This window comes from Hypoxylon fragiforme (assembly GCF_022984875.1).
Source record: "Hypoxylon fragiforme strain CBS 206.31 chromosome Unknown GGS25scaffold_7, whole genome shotgun sequence".
NCBI classification, from domain to species: domain Eukaryota; kingdom Fungi; phylum Ascomycota; class Sordariomycetes; order Xylariales; family Hypoxylaceae; genus Hypoxylon; species Hypoxylon fragiforme.
This window is the reverse complement of record NW_026054762.1, coordinates 674,823-694,537: the sequence shown is the minus strand read 5'-3', so window position 1 is coordinate 694,537 and position 19,715 is coordinate 674,823. Positions and strand designations below refer to the sequence as shown.

The window sequence follows — 19,715 nt, the reverse complement described above, 5'->3', positions numbered from 1 at the left end:
TATAAAATCCGGCTTTGGATCCAGCGTTGGATGAGCTGGCCCGGGCTATTCAGCCAGCTTGTAACAGAATGTGTAGATCAGCTATTCACTTAATCAATCCATCAATTCAATCAATCCGATCAATTCAATCAGTTGAATTGAATAAGAAGGGTTGAATAAGAAGGGTTGAATTAGAAGGGTTGATGGCCGGTGTGTTCCCTGCCATACCAAAAAAGACAGTGTTGCAGGCTGTCACGTGATCCGAAAGATGCTGCATTCAATCAATCCGTCCATCAATCAATCAATCAATCAATTAATCAATTAATCAATTAATCAATTAATCAATTAATCAATTAATCAACCAATCAACCAATCAACCAATCAATCAATCAATCCATCAATCAATCAATCCATCAATCAATCAATCCAATCAGTTCAATCCGATTGATTCAATCCGATCAATTTAATCAGCTGAATTGAATAAGAAGGGTTCAATTGGAAAGGTTGCATCAGAAGGGTTGATGGCTCCTACAGTCCAAAAAAAAGAGTTGCAGCTTGAAAAAGCAGGTCATGTGATCCAATGGATACTACACCCAATCAAATCATCGTGTCAAAACCTTAAAAATCTTTTGCGTGGCACTAGCCTGAGAGCAGCCCCTTGGACCCACAATTCCAGTGATTCCAGCCAATCTCGACTTTCTTGCACGGGCTATTGAGGTAATTGAATACATATATTTTCCATTCTTATAACAGCTGTAATAGGTTAAACAAATCTTAATAGCCGCTAACGGATCTGAATGTTTCCAGGGCTTATAATAATATTAAACCTTCAATATTCCTTATTTGAAAGCTTAAGCACTTAATGAGACTTGAAGCTTAAGCACTTTTCCATACGTGTGGCTGCATTTATGGCTCCCCACGTGGCTTGATAGTCTTGGCAAACCTTCCTCTTTTGCAAAGCCCAAAATTCCTCCCCTAAAGACCCACAAGCTTACGTGAACAACATCCCCACCTTCCTAAAGTGGAAAAAGTTTCCTATTTGAGCCTAGCGCGTCTGCTTAGTAATCCAAATCCCCTTGAGAAAAAAACCGTACAGTAACCCTCGAAAACTCGGGCATACCTATGTATGTACCTAGGCACTCTAGCGACGTAGGAACTATGTAACTTAAGGTATGTATGTCTTACATAGGTAAGCTCAAACCGTTACTTTAGAATCAAATCAATGATAGAATAATATAAGATGATCATATTGGATTATGTAGGCAGGTAAGTAGGTAGATAGGTAGCAAAGCAAGTGTTAGGCACCCGAGAATCCATCTCGGCTTTCCCTTTCCCTTTCCCCTTATCTCCCCTTTCCGTTCCTTTCCTCTGCTTCATCTTTCGATAGACCGATCGATTTGATCTGATCCGGTACTCGCCGGACTCCGTACAAACATAGGTATATAGATCTCGCCCTCGAGTCTTCCTCGGGGGGGATTTCTTTTATAAAAAGTTCATCAACGCTAGGTAATAATCAAACCCCCTTCTTCGATCATCCATCCACCAAAGACTTTCGCTTTCTTAAGTAAGTCATCGTGCCATGAATACCGCGTCAACGCATCAAGCAAGTAAGCAAGAAAGAAGAATAAGTAAAGCTAATCGTTTCGTTTCGCTCTTGTCTTGTCGTTGCATAAACTCCACCTCTTTTCAGGTATGAGAAGTCTTCCCCAAAAAAATAAAATAAACAAGAAACTTCCCACACGTTAAACCTAAGCAAGTGGTTGGGTAGAAAAGAAAATAGCAAAAGAAAACGCCGTATCGTCGTAGTCGCGATGGGGTATATATCCATATGAACCTCTTTCCCGACCTCCCGCTTCAAAACACTCCAAAAGTAGGTTATCGTTTGCTGTTAATTAACCAATTAACCCCCAAAATTTATGTATATCTCCATTTATTACATGCGAAGCCTTAAACGTAGTTTCGCCCTGCATCCAAACAACCCATCCCGTCGGCGGAGAATCCGCATCGGCCGGGGCGCATACCAGTGCCTTCTTCAACGACGCCCCAGGCGACGGGGCGGAGCCAAAGATCACCCCCGCCCCCCGCCCGAGGGCTTTGGTCTTCGGGAACGATGTCGTGGTTATGGCACTTGGCACTGATGACGGCGCTGCAGGAGCCACCGCGTAGAACGAGCGGATTGCCTTTGCCCTCGCCGCTAGCGAAGGAAGCGGCTGGTGCGCGTCTGAATCCTAGGAAAACGATGGCTAGGGCGAGGAGCAAGAGAAGAGATGCTAGGGTTAGTAGCGCTTGCGTGCTGAAAGAGATGGCCACGATGTCGTCGCCAGAAAGGGCTTTGGGGCCCGTGGAGGGGGTCACGGGTGTGGAAGATGGTGTTTGGAAGGTGATGACACCCGGGAACACGGCCTGGCTAAGGGCAAACCCCATTGCCGCGAACCAGGCAAGTAGGGCCCAGGAAACGGGTCGCGGAAGCGTAAGGAAGAGGCTCGTGGTTTGCGAGCCGGCCGGGTTGGAGGAGACTCGAAGAGGCTGGGGGCCAAGAGCGAATTGGGAGAATTCGTGCGACAGAAAGTATACCGTGAGGTGGGAGTTGACGACGAGATATAAAGCTGCCAGGAGGAGCTGTGGTAATGCAGTTAGGAGCGCCGCTTGTGGTGTGTCGAGTGGAATGGGTGGGCGGAAAGTCAAGCGAGATGTTGCGACGCCAAAAAACGTCAAGGGATTGTCCAAATTTGTGCTGACCATCAACCCTAGAGCTACGGCAGTCGGGGCCGTAATCAAGGTCCAGAATATTACAGTCAGCATCCAGCGTGGAGGCGACGGCGTCTGGAACCACCAGCGGTTGGCTGGAACGAAGTACTGGGATTCACTAGAAGCCCAGGATCCTTCTTTAACGTCGGTTTTAGTGAGAAGGCATGCATTAGCTGTCGTCGGGTCTGGGTTGCGAAGAAACGAGCGGATAGCGTCGCCAACGGTTACGAGGGGTTCGAAAGTAGACCTCCCTAGAATAACTGCCATGCTAATAACAGTGGTAAGATTGAGTAATACTACAACGCCCAAAATAGAGCCGCTGAGGTTAACGCTACATGTCTGTGGCGCACTGGGATGCGCAAGACAATATTGAACGAGTGAGCCATCTGAGGCTATAATGTCATTGTTGTTGTTTGAAGTGAAGGTAGTAAGTAATGTGCCAGGCTTGCTAGTCGAAATGAGAGAAGAGGTAGTCGATACCGAGTCTGTAATGAGTAAAATAGCATCAAACGAAGGTTGGAAGACTCCGGAAAATTCCTGTAAACAGGAAACCGAAGTTAAGTTAGTTAAGTCACCTGCCTGGCTGGCGGCATCTTGGAGGAAAAGAATGTCAGAGCGTGAAAGTTCGCCTTCATTGGTCTCTGGGTTGATAGTGAAAGGAGCGTGGTCGAGGAACGATTGTGTGACGGATAATACGTCGTAGTTGACTACATTTTGAGTCGTGAAAATTACTGCATTATATCTAAACCCCGTCAGCAAAGAGCAAGCTTGCTTATTTTCACGGTATTTTACTTACATTACTTGGGTTGCAACTGCGCCCAACAAGACGAGGATCGCAACCGTCCCTCTAAATCCCGAAATATGCGTGAAGTTACGTATCGATGGTATACCGATGTCGAGCCAGTGCTTGTTCTCGTGGGCCACGGTTACTTCTCGTCTTGTTGGGCTCGAGAGGACTTGAAAGACGTAGTTGGCCCCGGAAACCAGGGCAACGCCAAATACGTTGATAACAAGATGAACTCCCGTATTGATATGATTTGCTTTCGCACAATCACCCGAGAATATTGCTGATTCTCCGGAAAGAAGTTTCGTCTTGGTGATGACCAGTATTAAGCAGATGATCCCGACAAGCAAGATAACGCACGATACCAACGAGTTGAATATGACTCCACCTCGCCATCCCGTAATATGCCTCCGCAGGCCGCTTCGTCGACTCCAACTGCTGCGTGTATTCAAATCACGGGCTTCCGTTTCCGGCGAGGCATAGTTACCGAACTCCACAGGATACGACGCATAGGTGCCTCGACGTGGAGTAACCTCCACACCATGTTGGCCCCATTTGCTTTGTTCCCTCTTCCTTGCCAAGGTCTCGGGGGTCTCTCCTCTCATGAAATTGACCACATAATCGGGAACAATGCTCCTATCAATACTTGCGGCATCGTCGTGAGGGCGGAAAAAAGATCTGGGTTGCCAAGTTCGAAGGGTAAAACGACTCGACCTTGAGGTGGAAGGTACTTCAGAAGCGTTCCGACCATGGAAAGGCCATGCAAAAGAGTTCTGTCTTGAGGCGCTCGAAGGCCCTGACCTGGACGCATTATGCTGGTGGCCTTCATGTATTGTATCGGATGGAAGATCTTCGAGGCGAATATGATCTCGTCTTAAACTACCTGCCCAGAGACTTGGTCTCCTGGTCGACTCCATTGCGGCGGTTGAATGCGTATCGGATCGTAGACGGCCCATGATTGCTAATTTTTCTTATCATGTCCATACCGAGAGGAGACCACCTAATTCCCTAACCGACGAAGTATACGAAGAAGAAGCGGAGAAAGAAGATAAGAAATAAGAAGCGAAAAAGAAGCCAACGCACCACCTGGGAGTCCGGGATGAAAGAAGATCGATCAAGTTCAAGATCTAACGAGGGAGGAAAAGTGCAGGGTCTCAGCTCTTTGTAAGGGAGACCACGGTCTAATTTGGCCATCTTCTTCATCCATGATCGTCGTAACCCTGTTCATAATTAGGCATGGATATTAAGGCATGGATGGGTGAGAAAGGTGAGTAGGGTGGGATGAATGCAATGGGATGTACACGAGCCGCGCCAGGATAGCTTGATGCATTCAAGTGTGACCGGGATGCGCATAGTCCCTCAATTTAAGATGCCAGAGCCAATTGGAAGTCCGCGTTTCAACCAACTGGATCTGGTTTGGGCTTTTGCATTGATAGCATTGACACACATCTTGTGTACATTAGAATAGGTAGTACTTCCGAACGGGAACACCAATGTACGGCATAGTAATGCACATGTGGTTGGCTTCCCGGCTTTCTTGCCCTTTAGCTTCCCGTCAAACTGGGTGTTGACTCGTTTTGGGCTCCCAAACGAATATAGAAATACGAACGAGATTGGTGATCGTCAATCGTTAGATCTTGCCACAAATAGATCGGACGGTGGAGTGAGTATGTGAATGCCTAGGAATGCTATATATAACAAGCTTTGCGAGTTCCATTGTTGCTAGAAGACTTCTTCCAATGTCAGTCAATGCCAACCTATTGCTTGGCAGAGCCGCTCAGTCCACTTGGATGGGATATAACTAACTTACTTCCAGAGGGGTTTTTGACACACACATTTCCTCAGTTTAGTTATATGCTACCTCCAATAGAATGAAAACAGGAGTAGTGCCCAGGAAGATGCCATGTTTTATCCCCTTCAACTTGAACACAGCAACACGCCACTGGTCACAATGCTTAAGAACGATAATTATCTTCGTGCTGACGTGGGATTGAAGTGTTTGGTGTTGTGAGCGAAGTGGGATAGTGAGATAGTGGGCATGGTGTGGGCTTGTTGGTTGCGGAGAATTAAAAGAAAAATTAGCATCTCCAGGGGGGTGACCCGGCACTACAGGGCTATACATGTGTTTCAACCCTTCTCAAGGGAAATGTGACAGGGCCTAAAGAACCTTGGAACCCACCACATCGTCCAACAAGTTACAGTACTAATACTGTACTATGCAGTACAACTGCTGAAATTCTCGATAACGCAAGCCGCTGTTTCTCCTTTTCGAAGCGAAATGGAGTTATCACTAATTATAATAGGTGGGCACCCTTCCGTGAATTTCTTTTGATAATTCTTCAACGGTAGTGAGTTTGAATATCCCGCTACTGTGTACAGCCTCCAAGGCTAGAAAACAACCTTGAAGTTCCAACACGTAGGAATATGCATACCTGCTAAGCACGTATATAATAATACCTACGTACTACTAGTAGTATACGTCATGAAGGTATAGTAGGAGTTAGCGGGTTTGCATGTGTCGCCATTTGATTCGTGATAAGTCGAATGGATTGATGTGCTATGTCGCTTGCGTTGTTCTTGCGTTCCAAGGCAGCAGCAATATTGAACTTCAAGATGAAGGTTATCCAAGTATCTAGTTAGGTAACTACTACATACAGAGTCATTATTACAGACTGGAACTCGGAGTGGAGCTGATTGATTTCTTTCTGAGGGTCAAGATCTAATCTTGGCGCGTTTCACCTCAAGACCAGACTTGTGTGACTGCCTCTGTTTTAACCGAGAAGAATCATTTCAAGGCAACTGCGAAGCTTTTGACATGTTGATGACGAATCGATGCTTCCATTTCTATATATTTTCAAGTTGTAGTAACTATTTGATGTGATATTAGTAAGCTTTCTTCAGTCATATCCCCGAATTATTTGATTCTTCCAGAGGGGGCAATTTGATGTATTTGCCAAAGTGCTTAAATCTTGTATGAGTTTTCTACGAGGCCCTAGATATTAGTTCTCATAATGTTAAGTTGAGGTTTCCAAGCAATATCTCGATGGCGTACTTCCAATTATCAAATCGACTACAGCCACAGCTTCAAGCTTTATCAATGATTAGGTAATCTTAGTTCTCCTGCCCCTATATTCCGGAAAATTTTCATATCCTCCCAGAGCTGAGTATAGGATATACAATGGCATTGAGGATAAGGGTACAGTAGGTTAGAGCTTTGAAGCCGTATTCGCCGGAGTTGTTGAAGAAAACGCAACAAAAAGCACAGTGATCATACAATAGCAGCTATTCAAGCCCTTACCTAGGAAGACTGCTGAACTCTTTCTATAAAAGGGGCGCAGAGAAAGTGGCATATTGCACCATCTGAACGATAATAAGACTGAATGGAATTTCACGACACTTCACTCTGCCATGAACGCATATATTCTATCTCTTATATGAGAAATTCCTCGCAGACGACAGTTGCCCTCGAGTTTATCTTCTGTTTCGTTATAGTTAATCTCCATATGATATTGTCCCAGCCTGATACTTGTAGAATATATATCAGATGAACAACCATGTGACCGCATGGTTCCCGTGATATTGACGCTTGTTGTATAACGACGTTCAGGGGCGGATATACAAAACCTGCCTTGACATCTTAGTTTGAAGGCAGTCTTGCTCAGCAGCCCTAACTATCCATTAATAGTGCTGTAAAATGAACCCCCCCAGGCCTACAATTCACTGCTTGTATAAGTTGGTAGTTGGCGTTGAAGGGTGATACCGCACAGCCTATATAGCCATAGAAATTGATCGACTCTCCCGCAAAGTACATAGCAATACTTCCCACCAGAGCTCACATATCGACTTTCCGCACATCGTGGCCCCCTCACTTTTCGATATGTACTTTCCCACTAAACCTAGGTGCCTTCAGTGCCAATAACCTACCTAAGCACTCGCTGCCAGTGACCCATGGTAGCCTTACCACCTGGTGTAACTTTCACCCTCGCCTCTAGGGCACCCATAACCAAGGCCAGCTAGAAGGTTCCTGCTGTCTACCTAGGTACCCTCTGTCCCTTGATGCATTTCTGGCACTGTCAGGTTGGCGTCGGTACCCATCTGAATGCTTTCTTAAGCTGCCAAAACTTTCTAACCCTTCTTACCTGATCCAACCTCCACCCACACCTTCATTTCCACTCCACCCAACACCTCCAGGATTGTCCGCAGCACTACACACTTTTCATAGGGAAGTCCCTACAGAAATTCACGTATTGCCTACAGGCATTCCTTTTCTCTTCTTATTCTTCTGCATACTTGATAAGTGTGTATCGTACCTTAAGCTTAAGTTTAAGCTTCTTTCCTCGCAACTTCATCCTCACCAATTCCTAGCCCTCGTTGCTCTTTAATCACTTGCCCCTTCACAATGGATCGCAAGCAGAGCCAGCAGAACCGTGGTGTCATGAACGGCGATGCCACGAACAATGAAAACATCAACGATGCTGTCGGCGGCGCCATCAACGACGCCGTCAATGATGCCGTCCACGATGCTATGGAAGATGCGTTCAACAAGGCTATCACCAAAGCTACACATGATGGTCTCCGTACTGCCATCGACTATATTATGAACGACGACAACATGAACGATGATGCTACGAACGGTGATGCCATGGTCGTGGATGACGAGGACGTTGACATGGACCAAGAAGCCGCTGATGATAATGATGACATCGCCAGTTTGTCTGACCTCGTCCCCATCGTATATGCCGACGTCCGTCGTGAAGTCCACGTTATGGCAAACTACATCAACCCGCGACCCCCCCTGTCGCCTACCAACACGTCGATGAGCGAGGGCAGTGATGATGATTTCGAGCCCGAGGGTAGCGGCATGAACCCAACGGACCTCGATGATAGTCCACCTCCACGACGCAGCTCATTTATTCCTGAGTACCGAAGCAACATGATCTTCATGCTTACGCCCGAGTCAGAGGCTGATATTGAGGCTGAGGATGAGACTGAGCTCGAGTCAGGCTTGCCGGCATCCTCTGCCAGACACCATCAGGGTAGTATGGTATCGTCGCCAGTGCCTGAAGAAGACTTGCCGCCATACTCCGGCACTGGTCTCAGTGACGTTGAGCCATCCCCACGTCTACCTCCATCCTCGAACTATTTACGAGGCAATACTGCAGGCTCATCTGCGAACCGCCGATCACGCGATGTGACCCCAACCCCGAGGCCCATCCAACGCGAGAGCAATGTCATTGCAAGTTCCCCCTTTAGAAGTAACGCGACAACAGTCGTCGCGCGAGAAAGCAGTGTCGTCGCACGAGAAAGCAGTGTCGCCGCACCCGAGAGCAATGTCGTCTCTGTTATAGACGAGCCCCAGGTATGTAAATCCGACCACAACAAAAAAAAAAAGAAAAAAAAGACGAGCAACACCTATACTAACACCTCTTGAAAAGCAGGAACATGACAACGCGTACTTCCCGATGTACTACGAAGTTGATGAAAACAATGTCGTGAAAGCTCTCGTTCCCGAAGTTACAATATCGATGGAGCAGGCTCAAGAGCGTGGCTGGATATTACCCAGTTACCACCCAACAGCCCATCTGTCCCCGATACAGCTACGCGGCCACAACGAAGTTGCGATCGAGGTCAACGAGTTCAAGTTGCCTCTCTTGCTGCACGATCTTATTGATTATACCAACCCACACGTCATGGTGCTTCATCAAGACCGCGCTTTCATCCAGGGCCCGCACGCAGACGTCATGGCCTACTTGACGAAGCTCACCCAGTCGCTGGATCTCGAGGGAAAGGCCGTATTCTGGTACACCGAGCACGCTTCCGGCGCTCGCGCTACAGCCTACGAACGACGCGGCCACCGCCGCGGAGAAGGACTCGTAGACGTCAACTACGCGCGCCTGCCCTTGAAGGATGACACGGTCGAGTTCCTCCAGCAAAAGGCTTGGACTAAGGGTTCTGGCCATTTCACCGTAGCGATGCTGATGGTAGCGGATCCTTCCGGCCCCGACGGCTATGGCCGTGGACGCCGTCTCGAACGCGTTTTCCCAGCCCGAACGCCTTGAGCACGAAGATATGATTTGATTGGCTATTCCATACCCCCAACACCTATGAATGCAATTTACTAAGTTCCGAAGGGTTTTTTGCATCGCACACACGGCAATGAGTGGCGGGGAACATAAGAATAGCAACTTGGGAAGATGGACATTGTGTTTTCTGGGAGTGAACAAGGGCTTACGGAAGTCTACGGATATTCGGACGAAATGATGATCTCGAACTCATCGGTGGAATTAATGGCTTCATTTGCGGTGAGGTGAGCTCGAGATAAAGGAAGTCTATGGATATTCGGACGAGATGGTGACTATCTCTAGGCTCATCGGTGGAATTAATGGCTCCATTTGCGGTGAGGTGAGCTTGGGATAAATGAACTTGATGATTTGACATAAAATTTGGACGCAATCTGGAGGAGTCTGACTACTGGATAAGTGTTGACGATACTCGGCTTCTAGGCTTTGAGTCAGTCATAGGTAGTTACTGGATTACAGAATTGCAGTCTTGAAAATATTTTCATGCTTCGTAAATGTGAATGTCGTGAAATCTTGGGTACCCTAGGTAGTCAAATGTTTTTAGTAGGACGTAGGTAGGTATAGGTATAGGTATAGGTATAGGTGGAGGTGGAGGTGGAGGTGGAGGTGGAGGTGGAGGTGGAGGTGGAGGTGGAGGTGGAGGTGGAGGTGGAGGTGGAGGTGGAGGTGGAGGTGGAGGTTTAGAAGAGGCACGATTAAATAAGCATTTGGCGGCCCGTCTATGGGTGGATTCTGTACGTGTACTTTAGTAGCTGGACCCCTGTTCCTTTCCCGCCCTCCGTAGCTGCCTGCCTGCGCCGCTATGTACGTATTACAGCGTCTAACCTAGAATGTTTCACAGCATGACATGGAAAGCTGCATGTACTGTACATGTAGGTACCTCCTAATACCTAGTACCTATCTTATTCGAAATTTACATAATTACTTGACTGCTTCATACCAATATCTTCATAATCATGTTGAGTAATTCATATATATCTACCTAGTAATATACCTACCCAGTAAGCGGCATACTTGGTCCTTGTTACCTAATGTATGCAGAATCCTTGGAGACTGCTACAATCCTACAACCGATGAGACGAACAACCTAACCTAGCGCATAAGGCGGGAAGCTATCCATGAGACGGGAGGCCGTCGATCGTCTCATAGAACTAACCACTAACTAACTATGTTACATGCAGAAGGCAGCAGTATTTCTCATCGAGCCCCCCTGCTAATTTTACCGACGCTTGCGGGGTTTCTGCAGCTCACACGCGCGTGGTTGCGCCTGGGCTAGACCAGTTTAAATGCGAATAGGCACATAAATCACATCAGGCCCTGACTCTTGGGTTTTCAGCTGAACGGGGCCCCCAACTCCAATGGTAGGTAGGAGACACGAAAAGGGAAATATGTCCAATGCAAATCCAGCCTTTTCTTGTTTTATACAGAAGCCTAATAGGTCCATCTTATGGTCTATTGTATATATATATGGTCTTTCAAAAGGACTAAGATTGGTCAGTCGATTTTATGTACTCTGTCAGCTTCGTGTGTGTTACAATTGTATGAGATTATTCATATATTCGAGCTTGTCTGGCTGGTACTTATACTCGAGCACACCCACCAGAACCACGTTACAGATGATACACACATTCCATCATAGCTAACACCCACCCTTCTACCAGTTCCACCACCTCTTAAAAATGGACGATGCAAACCTCGCGGTGGCCTGGCTGTCCTTCGCAGCCACAGCCGTCGGATTGGGAGGGTTGATAACCCAAGCCAGCGCCATCAACGACCAGCTGGACCCCTTCCACTCGACCCGCACCGCCGAGTACCTCGGCATCTGGTTCCAGCGGCAGCAGCGTTTCCCGTGGTGGAAGATCACCAAGCCCCCGCCGCTCGGCCCCGTCATCTCCGCCCGCATGGCCGACGGCTTCTGCGGCGTGAATGTCTTGCATGTCACCCGCATCCCTCTTTTGCCCCCTGGGAAGGCCGGGTGGTCGATCCTGATCGCCATGTTCAACGATCAGCCGCCTGTGCTGCAGGCGGGGGATGGGGGTGTGGACGACGCTGCGGCTGAGAAGGGACCCTTGTCGTCGGTTGTGGTGGCGTCGGCGGAAGTGCCCAAAGGCGCGGAGAAAAGTCGTGCTCGGGGCGGAAGCAATTGGGGGAACCTCGAGCAGACAGCTCTCACGCGGCATCAATCTTACGCTTGCATCACCGTCTCGCGGACAACACTCATTACTATGTTGGTCGCGACAAACGGCCGCCCGGTATTTCAGTATAGCGACGCGACTGGCTTCCGGGCCGGTTATGCGTCGTACTGTGGACAGTGGTGTAAGTTTTCATCCTCTGAACTTCCTACCCTACCTCTCAACCCTCACCCCCCATTCCACACCTAAACGGCGTCCACCACTCGTCACCCCTTTACTTACCACCCACCGCAGACATAACCTGGCCCATCGGCCAAGAAGCCATCGTGAAATTCGCCGCCCACGACTCCATCGGCAAAACCGAGGTCTTACCCCGCAGCTTCGCGCAGCGGATCGACCGCTGCGGCCAAATGGTCTCCGGCGTCGTCTCCTCGCCCACCTCCTCCTTCTCCGTCGGCTTCGGCGGCCGCAAGAGCAGCCCCGGCGCCTACCGCCTCGAGCACGCCATCAAGGGTTTTCAAGGCGCCCACAGCGGCCGGCACCTGTACAACATGATGGGCGGCAAGGCGTACCAGGTGGACTTTATGATCGCGCGGCCCATCGCCGACGACGACGAGATCCAGATCGACGCAGAAACAAGCTCTGCGGACCTCGTGCTCCACCTCCCCAGCAAAGCCGCAGCCGCCAGCGGCAGCAAGACCCGCGACGTGCGCCTGCACGTGCCCCCCCACGAACAAGACATCATCCGGCACGCGCTCGACTGTCTTCCCTGGACCAGCCTCTCCTGGAGCATGCACCGCGGGCTGCGGGACCTGCTGCTCGCGTACTCGCGACCCCTCATGGACGCGCACCGCGCGCCCCTCGCCGCCCTCCTCCAGCAGACCGTCTCCGCACACCCCGCGCTCCTGCGCGCGCGGGGCTGGGACCCCCAGTTCGTGCGCGAGAACATGGCGCTCATGGCCTCGTCCGCGATCCTGTCCGCGGGCGGGAACTCGGGGGACTCGGTGCGGGTCGTCACCGACATCGTCGCCGTGTACCTCGCCACTACTACTTCCACCACCACCACCACCACCACCGACAGTACCAGCGAATGGGGCTTCGCCCGCCTCGACGAAGTATCCTTCTGGCGGCCCCTCGGCCGCGCCGACGCCTTCGACAGCCCCAAGGTTGTCGAACCGCTTGACCCACAGGCCGTGGTGGCGCTGACGAAGGTCTTCGTGCTCGAGTGGAGCCAGGAGTTCGATTATCAGCTGTATCACTTTTTGCCGATTTCGTTGCTGTTTGGGTAGATGGAGAGGAAGAAAGGTGGGTTATGATGTTTTATGTGTGATGCGTGGATGTCACGATGCTATGATACCTAGGTATGTTACGATATATTAATGCGTATCTTATTTCGGAGACGTACATATGAGGAGGCGTTTGGGCGGCTGATGTTGTGGGAGGTGTTTTGGACAGATGGCAAAATCTTAATGATTCTATCAATATATAGTTACCTATGAATAGACGATTGTTTATGGTACTAGGTACCTACCTGTCTAAATGAAAAGGGGAGACAGCACGATCTAAGATGCTCAGAACTACCTACCGTCGGAGAAGGTAGATACGCCCCCATATCGACTTACTATCATATACCACGAGAAGTTGGTTAGCAACGAGGCCAGCGATCGATCATGAGACTTAGTAGACGTCTAGTCGGACTACATACCTGTAACTACATCTCTCAATGCATACTTTTTATAGCATCCACGTAGTTACATACCTAACCTACTTAGGTACCCGAGTACCTACAACGAAAAGGGGGTAATCAAGTCACAGGCACTAGCGTCACTCCAAATTCATCCAGTCCATCAGTTACTCATTTATGCATATAAATTCTACCTGCACAGAGCCACCGCACACTATAGACCTAGCTTATCTCAGCTCAGCAGCCACCAGCTTCAGAACCTCCTCAACACTCTTGCGCGCATTCTTCGGGTTCTTCGCCACCGCCTGCCAAACCTCTCCGTGCCTCGGCTCCACACCAACGCATTTACTAATAACCTCCTCCCGCTTCTCCTCCGTCCCGTGCTCGAGCAGGAACTTGTAGTACCACGCCCAGCTATCGCCCAGATCTGAATCCCGCACCAACGCCTTTTCGAACCAGTTCTGTGCCTTCTCGAGCCGGCGCTCGCCCCAGAATATGCGCGCGACGGCTACTAGTAGGACCGGGTCGTTGTCCACCTCCTTGATCGCTTCCAGCGCTCGTGGTTTTCGCTGCGGCCGCGTCGTGAGGTGCCAGATCTTCTCGCACCAGAGGATGCCCTGATCTGGCTTAGCCACATCGCGGAGGGCGCGTTCCATAAGTGACTCGGCCTGCTTCATGTTCTGCGCCCGTCTCTCTACCCGAACGGACTCGCACCATAGCTCTGCCGATTTCGGTACTGCGAGACGTGCACGATCAAGAACAGAGCGAGCTTTGGGGAGTTGTCCAAGCTTCTCTTCTAGGCGAGAATAGAGTAGCCATAGAGGAGCTGACTTGGGCACTGCCTTGACACCTGTGCTATAAGCTTCACGAGCTTGTAGCGGCTTTTCTAGGTCCTCGTAGATCTGACCCTTCATCATCCAGAGCTTGGCGGAGGCTGGGAAGAGGTTAAGAGCTTGTTGGACAAGATCTAGAGCCGCGTCGAGATCATCTAGTTGCCATTCGAAGGTGGCACTCTTCATCCAGACACGATCGGTTGGAGCCTCTTGACGGGCCGTTTTCAAGAGGCCTCGTGCCTGCTCAGTTTGTCCATTCTCAGCCTCTAATTTGACGGCTGCGAGCCAGATGTCTTCGTTGTTTGGATTTTGCTGGAAAGCTCTAGCTAGAACACGTCGTGCGTTGTCGATTTCTCCAGCCTGCCATTTCTCCTTGGCAAGCATCATCCATAAAACTTCACTGCGAGGTACAGCATTCACAGCTTTTTCGAGGACTTGCCACAGGTCTTCCTTGGTGCCGTGGTTTCGTTCGAGATCTGCAGCTGCTAACCAGATCGTCTTACTTGTGGGGAATACTCGAAGCGCATATGCGTAGATGGCGCGAGCGGTTTCGAACATACCCCTATTAATACTTCCACGAGCATCATCTAACCAAGTATCTTTACGATCGTCGTCCTCATCCAGGCCATAGCCAAGAGTTTCTCGGATGATTGCGCCGCAAGTAATGATGGCACCTTCTTGCTCGCACTTCTCTGCCTCACCAATCCACTCCTCCCTTTTTGGCATTGCGGATTCTTTAACAAGAACTTGTGCGGCACGCTTCATGACGTTGACCTTCTCTCCTTGACCAAGCTGCTCTTGTAATCTCGCAGCAGCTATCCAGATTTCGTGGGATGTCGGACAGTGCTTACGAGCTCTGTTGAGCACCTTTTGGGCATTTTCTGGCGACTCAAGTCTGGCCAAGGCGAGCCACAGGTCTACTGAGAGTGGGATGAGTTCCGTGGCCTTGGCTAATAGCAGTCTAGCATCATCCGGGTCTTCTTCTAGATTAACCGCTTCCTTCCAGAGTGCCTCGGATTCAGGAATGTGATCTAGAGCATGTCGTATTACTCTTTTCTTTGATCTTGAGTCGCCTTCTAGTTTCATCGCCTCCACCCATAATCTCACCGAGCGGTTGTTCTTTTGAATTGCTTGCGCAGCAATAATCTTAGCGTTACGCCCTTCGTTCAACCGGATATTCTCAAGCCAGACATCCTCATTTTTTGGACAATGTTCACAACCACGTGCTATCACATTCCGCGCTGCTACAATTTTGCCTGCTAGTTCCTCGACACGAGCTGCGGCTACCCAGCCAGGACCATTGTTGGGGTTGGTTTTGATGACTGATTCAAGAAGCTCTCTCACTCTGTTGATATCTCCTACTTGCGCAGCGCTTTCTGGCAGCTGGGTTTTTGCTAGACTAGTTAGGTAGCCTTTGGGATCAACGCTTGTCGCACTTCCTGATGTCGCAGTTCCGTTTTGTGACGCTTGATCAAGCCTAACTTGAAGGACTTTGTCTCTTGCTTGACCAATCTTGGCGAAGTTGGTCATAGTTCCATCTTGGGTACTCGGGCCGCCGGCTGTCGTGGTCGCCCCGTCGTCGGCTACGGTTGATCCAAGCTCTCCGGCACTGCCAGCAGCGGCCAAAACGCTATCGGGAACAGCATAAAAGCGCTGCTGCCTTGCCTGTTTGCTCCGTCGATTCTTTCCGGTAAGATCACCGACTTCAGGTAATGCTGCCCATTCTTCTTCGGAAACGCCTTCCAGGCTTCGTTTGAGGTCGGCAAACTGTTGTTGAATCTTGGGATTTTTGCGCTCGTATTCTTCTTGTTCAGCTTTTTCGCGGGCTTCCCTATTCGCATGACACAATCGTCGGTAATCTGCTCCAACTAGTTTTGGGATGAACTGTGAACTTGCTGGGGGGAACTAAAGGGGCTAAAAAGAAAAAAAAAATACTAACCTTCTAGCTCTTCGTCGCTTATCCATCTTCTCATCTATCTCTCGGTATATCCTATCGGCCTCATCGTCATCTTTGTCGTAAACACCACCGGCAAATAAGCCGACCTCGTTATCCGGGTCTTGGAATCGCTCTTCGTTGTCATCCTCGTCGTCCTTTTTGCCGGGTACTGCGTCACCGAATCCTAGTTGAGCTGCTCGTTTCGCAAGGGCTTCCTTAATCTGATCTTCAGAGGGTCCCTCTCTAGCTGGACCTAAATCTGATCGAGTGGTGAAACCGGTGGCACCACGACCTAAACCTGCAACATAGTTCTCGGGCGCCGGCTGGCTTAAGAAATCGCGTCGCGTCGTCATTCTGAGTGGTTGTGAAGAAGGCTAGTCCGGGGAAACAAAAAAGAGAATTTACTTATAAGTGGAAGAACAAATTTGTACAATATGGTAACTAGCCATGCGACAGAGCATGTCTATATCACGCCTTTAAGGTGGCTTCAAGTTGAAAGATTTGGGGAGTGAACAATTGAATTATCAAAATGATAAAGCAAGAAACATTTGAAAGACTTCAATGTTAAAGGCGACGGAGACATCCTAAGAAACTAGCAGGGGTACCATGTAATAAATCTGACGGCTGGGTTTCTGGAAGTTGGTTGAAGTGCAGGGATGTTGATAACGATAAACTAGCCACACTTCAGCCACAACACCAAAAATTTAACTAATGTTCTGCACTAATAAAAGTTGTACTAAAAAGTTCCAATTCCAAATTCCCATTCCTGTCGCATCCATTGCCCTTGCCCCTCCAAGTCAAAAACCTGCATCTGGAGCATTCTATCACGAAAGTGATAATTCAGAGTACTTTGAATCAGTTACCTAGATTAATCAGAAGCAGCCATGGGAAAAGCCAAGGCAACTAAGTCCAAAGGCGCAAAGTCGGGTCCCTACGAACGACCCTCCAAGCACCCGGCCGCCAATAATGTCTTCAAGTTTAGCAAGGATTTTGGACAACATATTCTAAAGAACCCGGGTATTGCAGAGAGCATAGTAGCCAAGGCGAATCTTAAACCGACCGATACTGTCCTAGAAGTTGGTCCTGGTACGGGTAACTTGACAGTCAAGATCTTAGAGCAGGCCAAGAAAGTCATTGTAAGTTTTCGAAGCAAGCAAGGCTTGTATGGGACACTCCGGGGCTAATAAAGGTCATATTTAGGCCGTGGAAATGGATCCCAGAATGGCTGCCGAAACAACGAAACGTGTACAGGGGAAGCCGGAGCAGAAAAGGTTGGAAGTATTGCTCGGAGATGTCATCAAGACCACCCTTCCTCAGGTAACACTTACATCCTCTACTTCAAACTCGCAATGACTTACAAAGCGCAGTTCGATGTCTGTATTTCGAATACCCCTTACCAGATTTCGTCACCTTTAGTATTCAAACTTCTCGCCCTCCCAAATCCACCCAGGACATGCATACTCATGTTCCAACGAGAATTCGCATTGCGTCTTACGGCGCGTCCGAATGACCCTCTATACTGCCGTCTCTCCGTAAATGCGCAATTCTGGGCACGTAAGTTACCTATCAAGACGTTATAATATTCTCAGAACCCGAAGGTCATTCTAATATACTTGTCCCAGGGATAACGCACATTTTAAAAGTTGGAAGAAACAACTTCCGACCTCCTCCACAAGTAGACTCAAGTGTGGTGCGGATAGAGCCCAAATTGGGATCAGAGCGCCCAAATATTAGCTTTGAGGAGTGGGATGGCATGCTAAGAGTATGTTTCAACCGGAGGAACAAGACCTTGAGAGCCTCGTGGCTTGGCAATAAAGAAGTCCTCTCCATGCTGGAACGAAATTACCGACTTTGGTGCGCCACAAACAACATCCTCGTCGACGACACCGTAATAGATGATGCTGAGGATGACGCAGACGAGATGGATTATGACGAGCCAGATTTTGCAGGATTTGGGGACGAAGAGACCATGGACGTTGACGGAGCTGTCGACGAGGACACCCCCTCATTCTTCCAAGAGCTGAAGAATGCTGGTAGTGAGGTACCCAAAACGAAAAGCAAACGGAAGAAGACGAGGGTGGCTCTTTTGATTAAAGAGAAAGTTCGAAAAGTTCTCGAGGACGTGACGGAGCTTGCCGAGAAGAGAAGCGGCAAATGTGACGAGAACGACTTTCTCCGTCTTCTTGCGGCTTTTAATGCAGAGGGGATACATTTCTCGTAAAAGCTTGACTGTGGTTATCCATATCGCATGCAATGGATAAGTTGCGACATAGGCGTTATAGGAGGGTCACGATTTATAAGCATATGGCATGAGAAGCCACGGCGTTTAAGTTTAAAAGGACCTGAATGTCTTGCGACCATATCGTGGGGTTGGTCGGCATTCTGAACTATTCGGAGACAAAAATTACTATTAGACACTTTGATACCAACGTATGAACATGAATCGTACTGAACGATTCGATTAATTAGTTGAGACGATGTTTGGAAACTAGGCCAGCCTCTGATTCCTTAGGCCTTTCAACCCTATACCATCAGACATTTATTTACCGCCGCCGAACCAGCTCGAGATACCACCCTTTGCCTTAGCTGCCTCAGCTTCCACCTTCTTGTCGAACTCGTCCACCTTCTTCAAGGCAGCAGACTTGGCGTCCTTTGCATAGTTTTCGGCTTCGGAGGCAGCCTTTTGCAGTTCAGCTTGCGTCTTGCTTATCTGTTGAGTGGGCAACGGTTAGTCTATCCACGGCACTCAAGTAGAAGTACCTATGAGACACAAAACTCGACGAGTTACTTACAGTGCTGTCGACCTTGGCACCCGCTTGCGCGCCGTACTTCTCAGCGTCTTTCTTGACCTCTTGTCCTCGGCCGGGTATCTCAGACTTGAACTGGGCAGAGGCCCTGTGTGCGTCGGCTGTAGGAGTGGTTAGCGTTATGAATACGTATTCGATGTGCGACATGACAGCTCAGAAAGCGACAGCTACTAAGTAAAATCATACCTTCAGCCTTCTTTTGAGCAACCTTGGGGTCGCCACCGGCGCTGTATAAGTAGTAGCCGACACCGCCAACGGCAGTCAGGCCTAGGGCAATAGGTACTCTGGATCTCGACATGGTTATGAGAAGATGATGTAGGATTTGATTATGTAGTAAATGGATGCGAAGTCTCTGATTAGGAGAGTGTTGGTGGTACAAATATTGGTTGGGTAGGAAAGTTGAAGATGGGAAGTATGTGGTTATTGGACGTCAAGACTATAAGAGTTAAGACGGACGGGCATCAATGTATTTATTACGACTAATGACTGCTACATATACGTGTTGTACAAACATTCCAGGTAACATACGACATTATAGCTCTAGGTGCTTGCCGACTCGTCTACTACTACGTAGGTTAGGTACATGCCTTAGGTAGGGTAGAGACATAGTGATGAGAATGGGAAGAGAGAAGGAAAAGGTTACATATGGTTGCTTTCATTGCCACAATATATATGACGTAGCTGGTTGGTGAACTGCAAGCGGGGCATGGAAGAAGCATTTACATGTTGAAG

General features: G+C 48.9%; 6 protein-coding genes across 6 annotated transcripts; 3 read left to right on the top strand and 3 right to left on the bottom strand.

The window, feature by feature from the left end:
• Positions 1-1,202: 1,202 nt before the first annotated feature.
• On the bottom strand, positions 1,203-4,631 carry GGS25DRAFT_357883 (uncharacterized protein). The gene is made up of 2 exons (XM_049258104.1): positions 3,524-4,631; positions 1,203-3,469 (listed from the first exon to the last, which is right to left on the bottom strand). The coding sequence occupies exons 1-2, from the start codon at positions 4,465-4,467 to the stop codon at positions 1,927-1,929; spliced, it is 2,487 nt and encodes an 828-aa protein (XP_049114491.1). The 5' UTR covers positions 4,468-4,631; the 3' UTR covers positions 1,203-1,926.
• Positions 4,632-7,910: 3,279 nt separating this feature from the next.
• On the top strand, positions 7,911-9,888 carry GGS25DRAFT_533028 (uncharacterized protein; the record flags this gene model as incomplete). Its single annotated transcript, XM_049265641.1, has 2 exons — positions 7,911-8,870; positions 8,950-9,888. The coding sequence occupies 2 exons, from the start codon at positions 7,911-7,913 to the stop codon at positions 9,568-9,570; spliced, it is 1,581 nt and encodes a 526-aa protein (XP_049114490.1). The 3' UTR covers positions 9,571-9,888.
• Positions 9,889-11,270: 1,382 nt separating this feature from the next.
• GGS25DRAFT_523501 (uncharacterized protein) lies at positions 11,271-13,012 on the top strand (the record flags this gene model as incomplete). The annotated part of the gene is made up of 2 exons (XM_049264432.1): positions 11,271-11,907; positions 12,018-13,012. 2 exons carry the CDS (start codon positions 11,271-11,273, stop codon positions 13,010-13,012), a joined length of 1,632 nt encoding a protein of 543 aa, XP_049114489.1.
• A 549-nt stretch (positions 13,013-13,561) lies between these two features.
• Positions 13,562-16,755, bottom strand: GGS25DRAFT_498197 (pre-mRNA splicing factor). Its single transcript, XM_049261684.1, has 2 exons — positions 16,180-16,755; positions 13,562-16,071 (listed from the first exon to the last, which is right to left on the bottom strand). The coding sequence occupies exons 1-2, from the start codon at positions 16,527-16,529 to the stop codon at positions 13,635-13,637; spliced, it is 2,787 nt and encodes a 928-aa protein (XP_049114488.1). The 5' UTR covers positions 16,530-16,755; the 3' UTR covers positions 13,562-13,634.
• A 167-nt stretch (positions 16,756-16,922) lies between these two features.
• GGS25DRAFT_357777 (S-adenosyl-L-methionine-dependent methyltransferase) lies at positions 16,923-18,556 on the top strand. Its single transcript, XM_049258103.1, has 4 exons — positions 16,923-17,312; positions 17,377-17,493; positions 17,544-17,730; positions 17,799-18,556. Exons 1-4 carry the CDS (start codon positions 17,061-17,063, stop codon positions 18,395-18,397), a joined length of 1,155 nt encoding a protein of 384 aa, XP_049114487.1. The 5' UTR covers positions 16,923-17,060; the 3' UTR covers positions 18,398-18,556.
• On the bottom strand, positions 18,557-19,419 carry GGS25DRAFT_357752 (uncharacterized protein). The gene is made up of 3 exons (XM_049258102.1): positions 19,170-19,419; positions 18,969-19,084; positions 18,557-18,886 (listed from the first exon to the last, which is right to left on the bottom strand). The coding sequence occupies exons 1-3, from the start codon at positions 19,279-19,281 to the stop codon at positions 18,716-18,718; spliced, it is 399 nt and encodes a 132-aa protein (XP_049114486.1). The 5' UTR covers positions 19,282-19,419; the 3' UTR covers positions 18,557-18,715.
• Between the last annotated feature and the right edge of the window lie 296 nt (positions 19,420-19,715).

Coding starts and splice junctions, on each gene's coding strand:
- GGS25DRAFT_498197 (XM_049261684.1), bottom strand. CDS start 16,529: ATGACGACGCGACGCGATTTCTTAAGCCAGCCGGCGCCCGAGAACTAT. Junction 16,072..16,179: donor AAGCGACGAAGAGCTAGAAG/GTTAGTATTTTT, acceptor TCATGCGAATAG/GGAAGCCCGCGAAAAAGCTG.
- GGS25DRAFT_357883 (XM_049258104.1), bottom strand. CDS start 4,467: ATGGGCCGTCTACGATCCGATACGCATTCAACCGCCGCAATGGAGTCG. Junction 3,470..3,523: donor GCAGTTGCAACCCAAGTAAT/GTAAGTAAAATA, acceptor GACGGGGTTTAG/ATATAATGCAGTAATTTTCA.
- GGS25DRAFT_357777 (XM_049258103.1), top strand. CDS start 17,061: ATGGGAAAAGCCAAGGCAACTAAGTCCAAAGGCGCAAAGTCGGGTCCC. Junction 17,313..17,376: donor AGCAGGCCAAGAAAGTCATT/GTAAGTTTTCGA, acceptor GGTCATATTTAG/GCCGTGGAAATGGATCCCAG. Junction 17,494..17,543: donor TCAAGACCACCCTTCCTCAG/GTAACACTTACA, acceptor TACAAAGCGCAG/TTCGATGTCTGTATTTCGAA.
- GGS25DRAFT_357752 (XM_049258102.1), bottom strand. CDS start 19,281: ATGTCGAGATCCAGAGTACCTATTGCCCTAGGCCTGACTGCCGTTGGC. Junction 19,085..19,169: donor TGCTCAAAAGAAGGCTGAAG/GTATGATTTTAC, acceptor CCACTCCTACAG/CCGACGCACACAGGGCCTCT. Junction 18,887..18,968: donor GTGCCAAGGTCGACAGCACT/GTAAGTAACTCG, acceptor CCCACTCAACAG/ATAAGCAAGACGCAAGCTGA.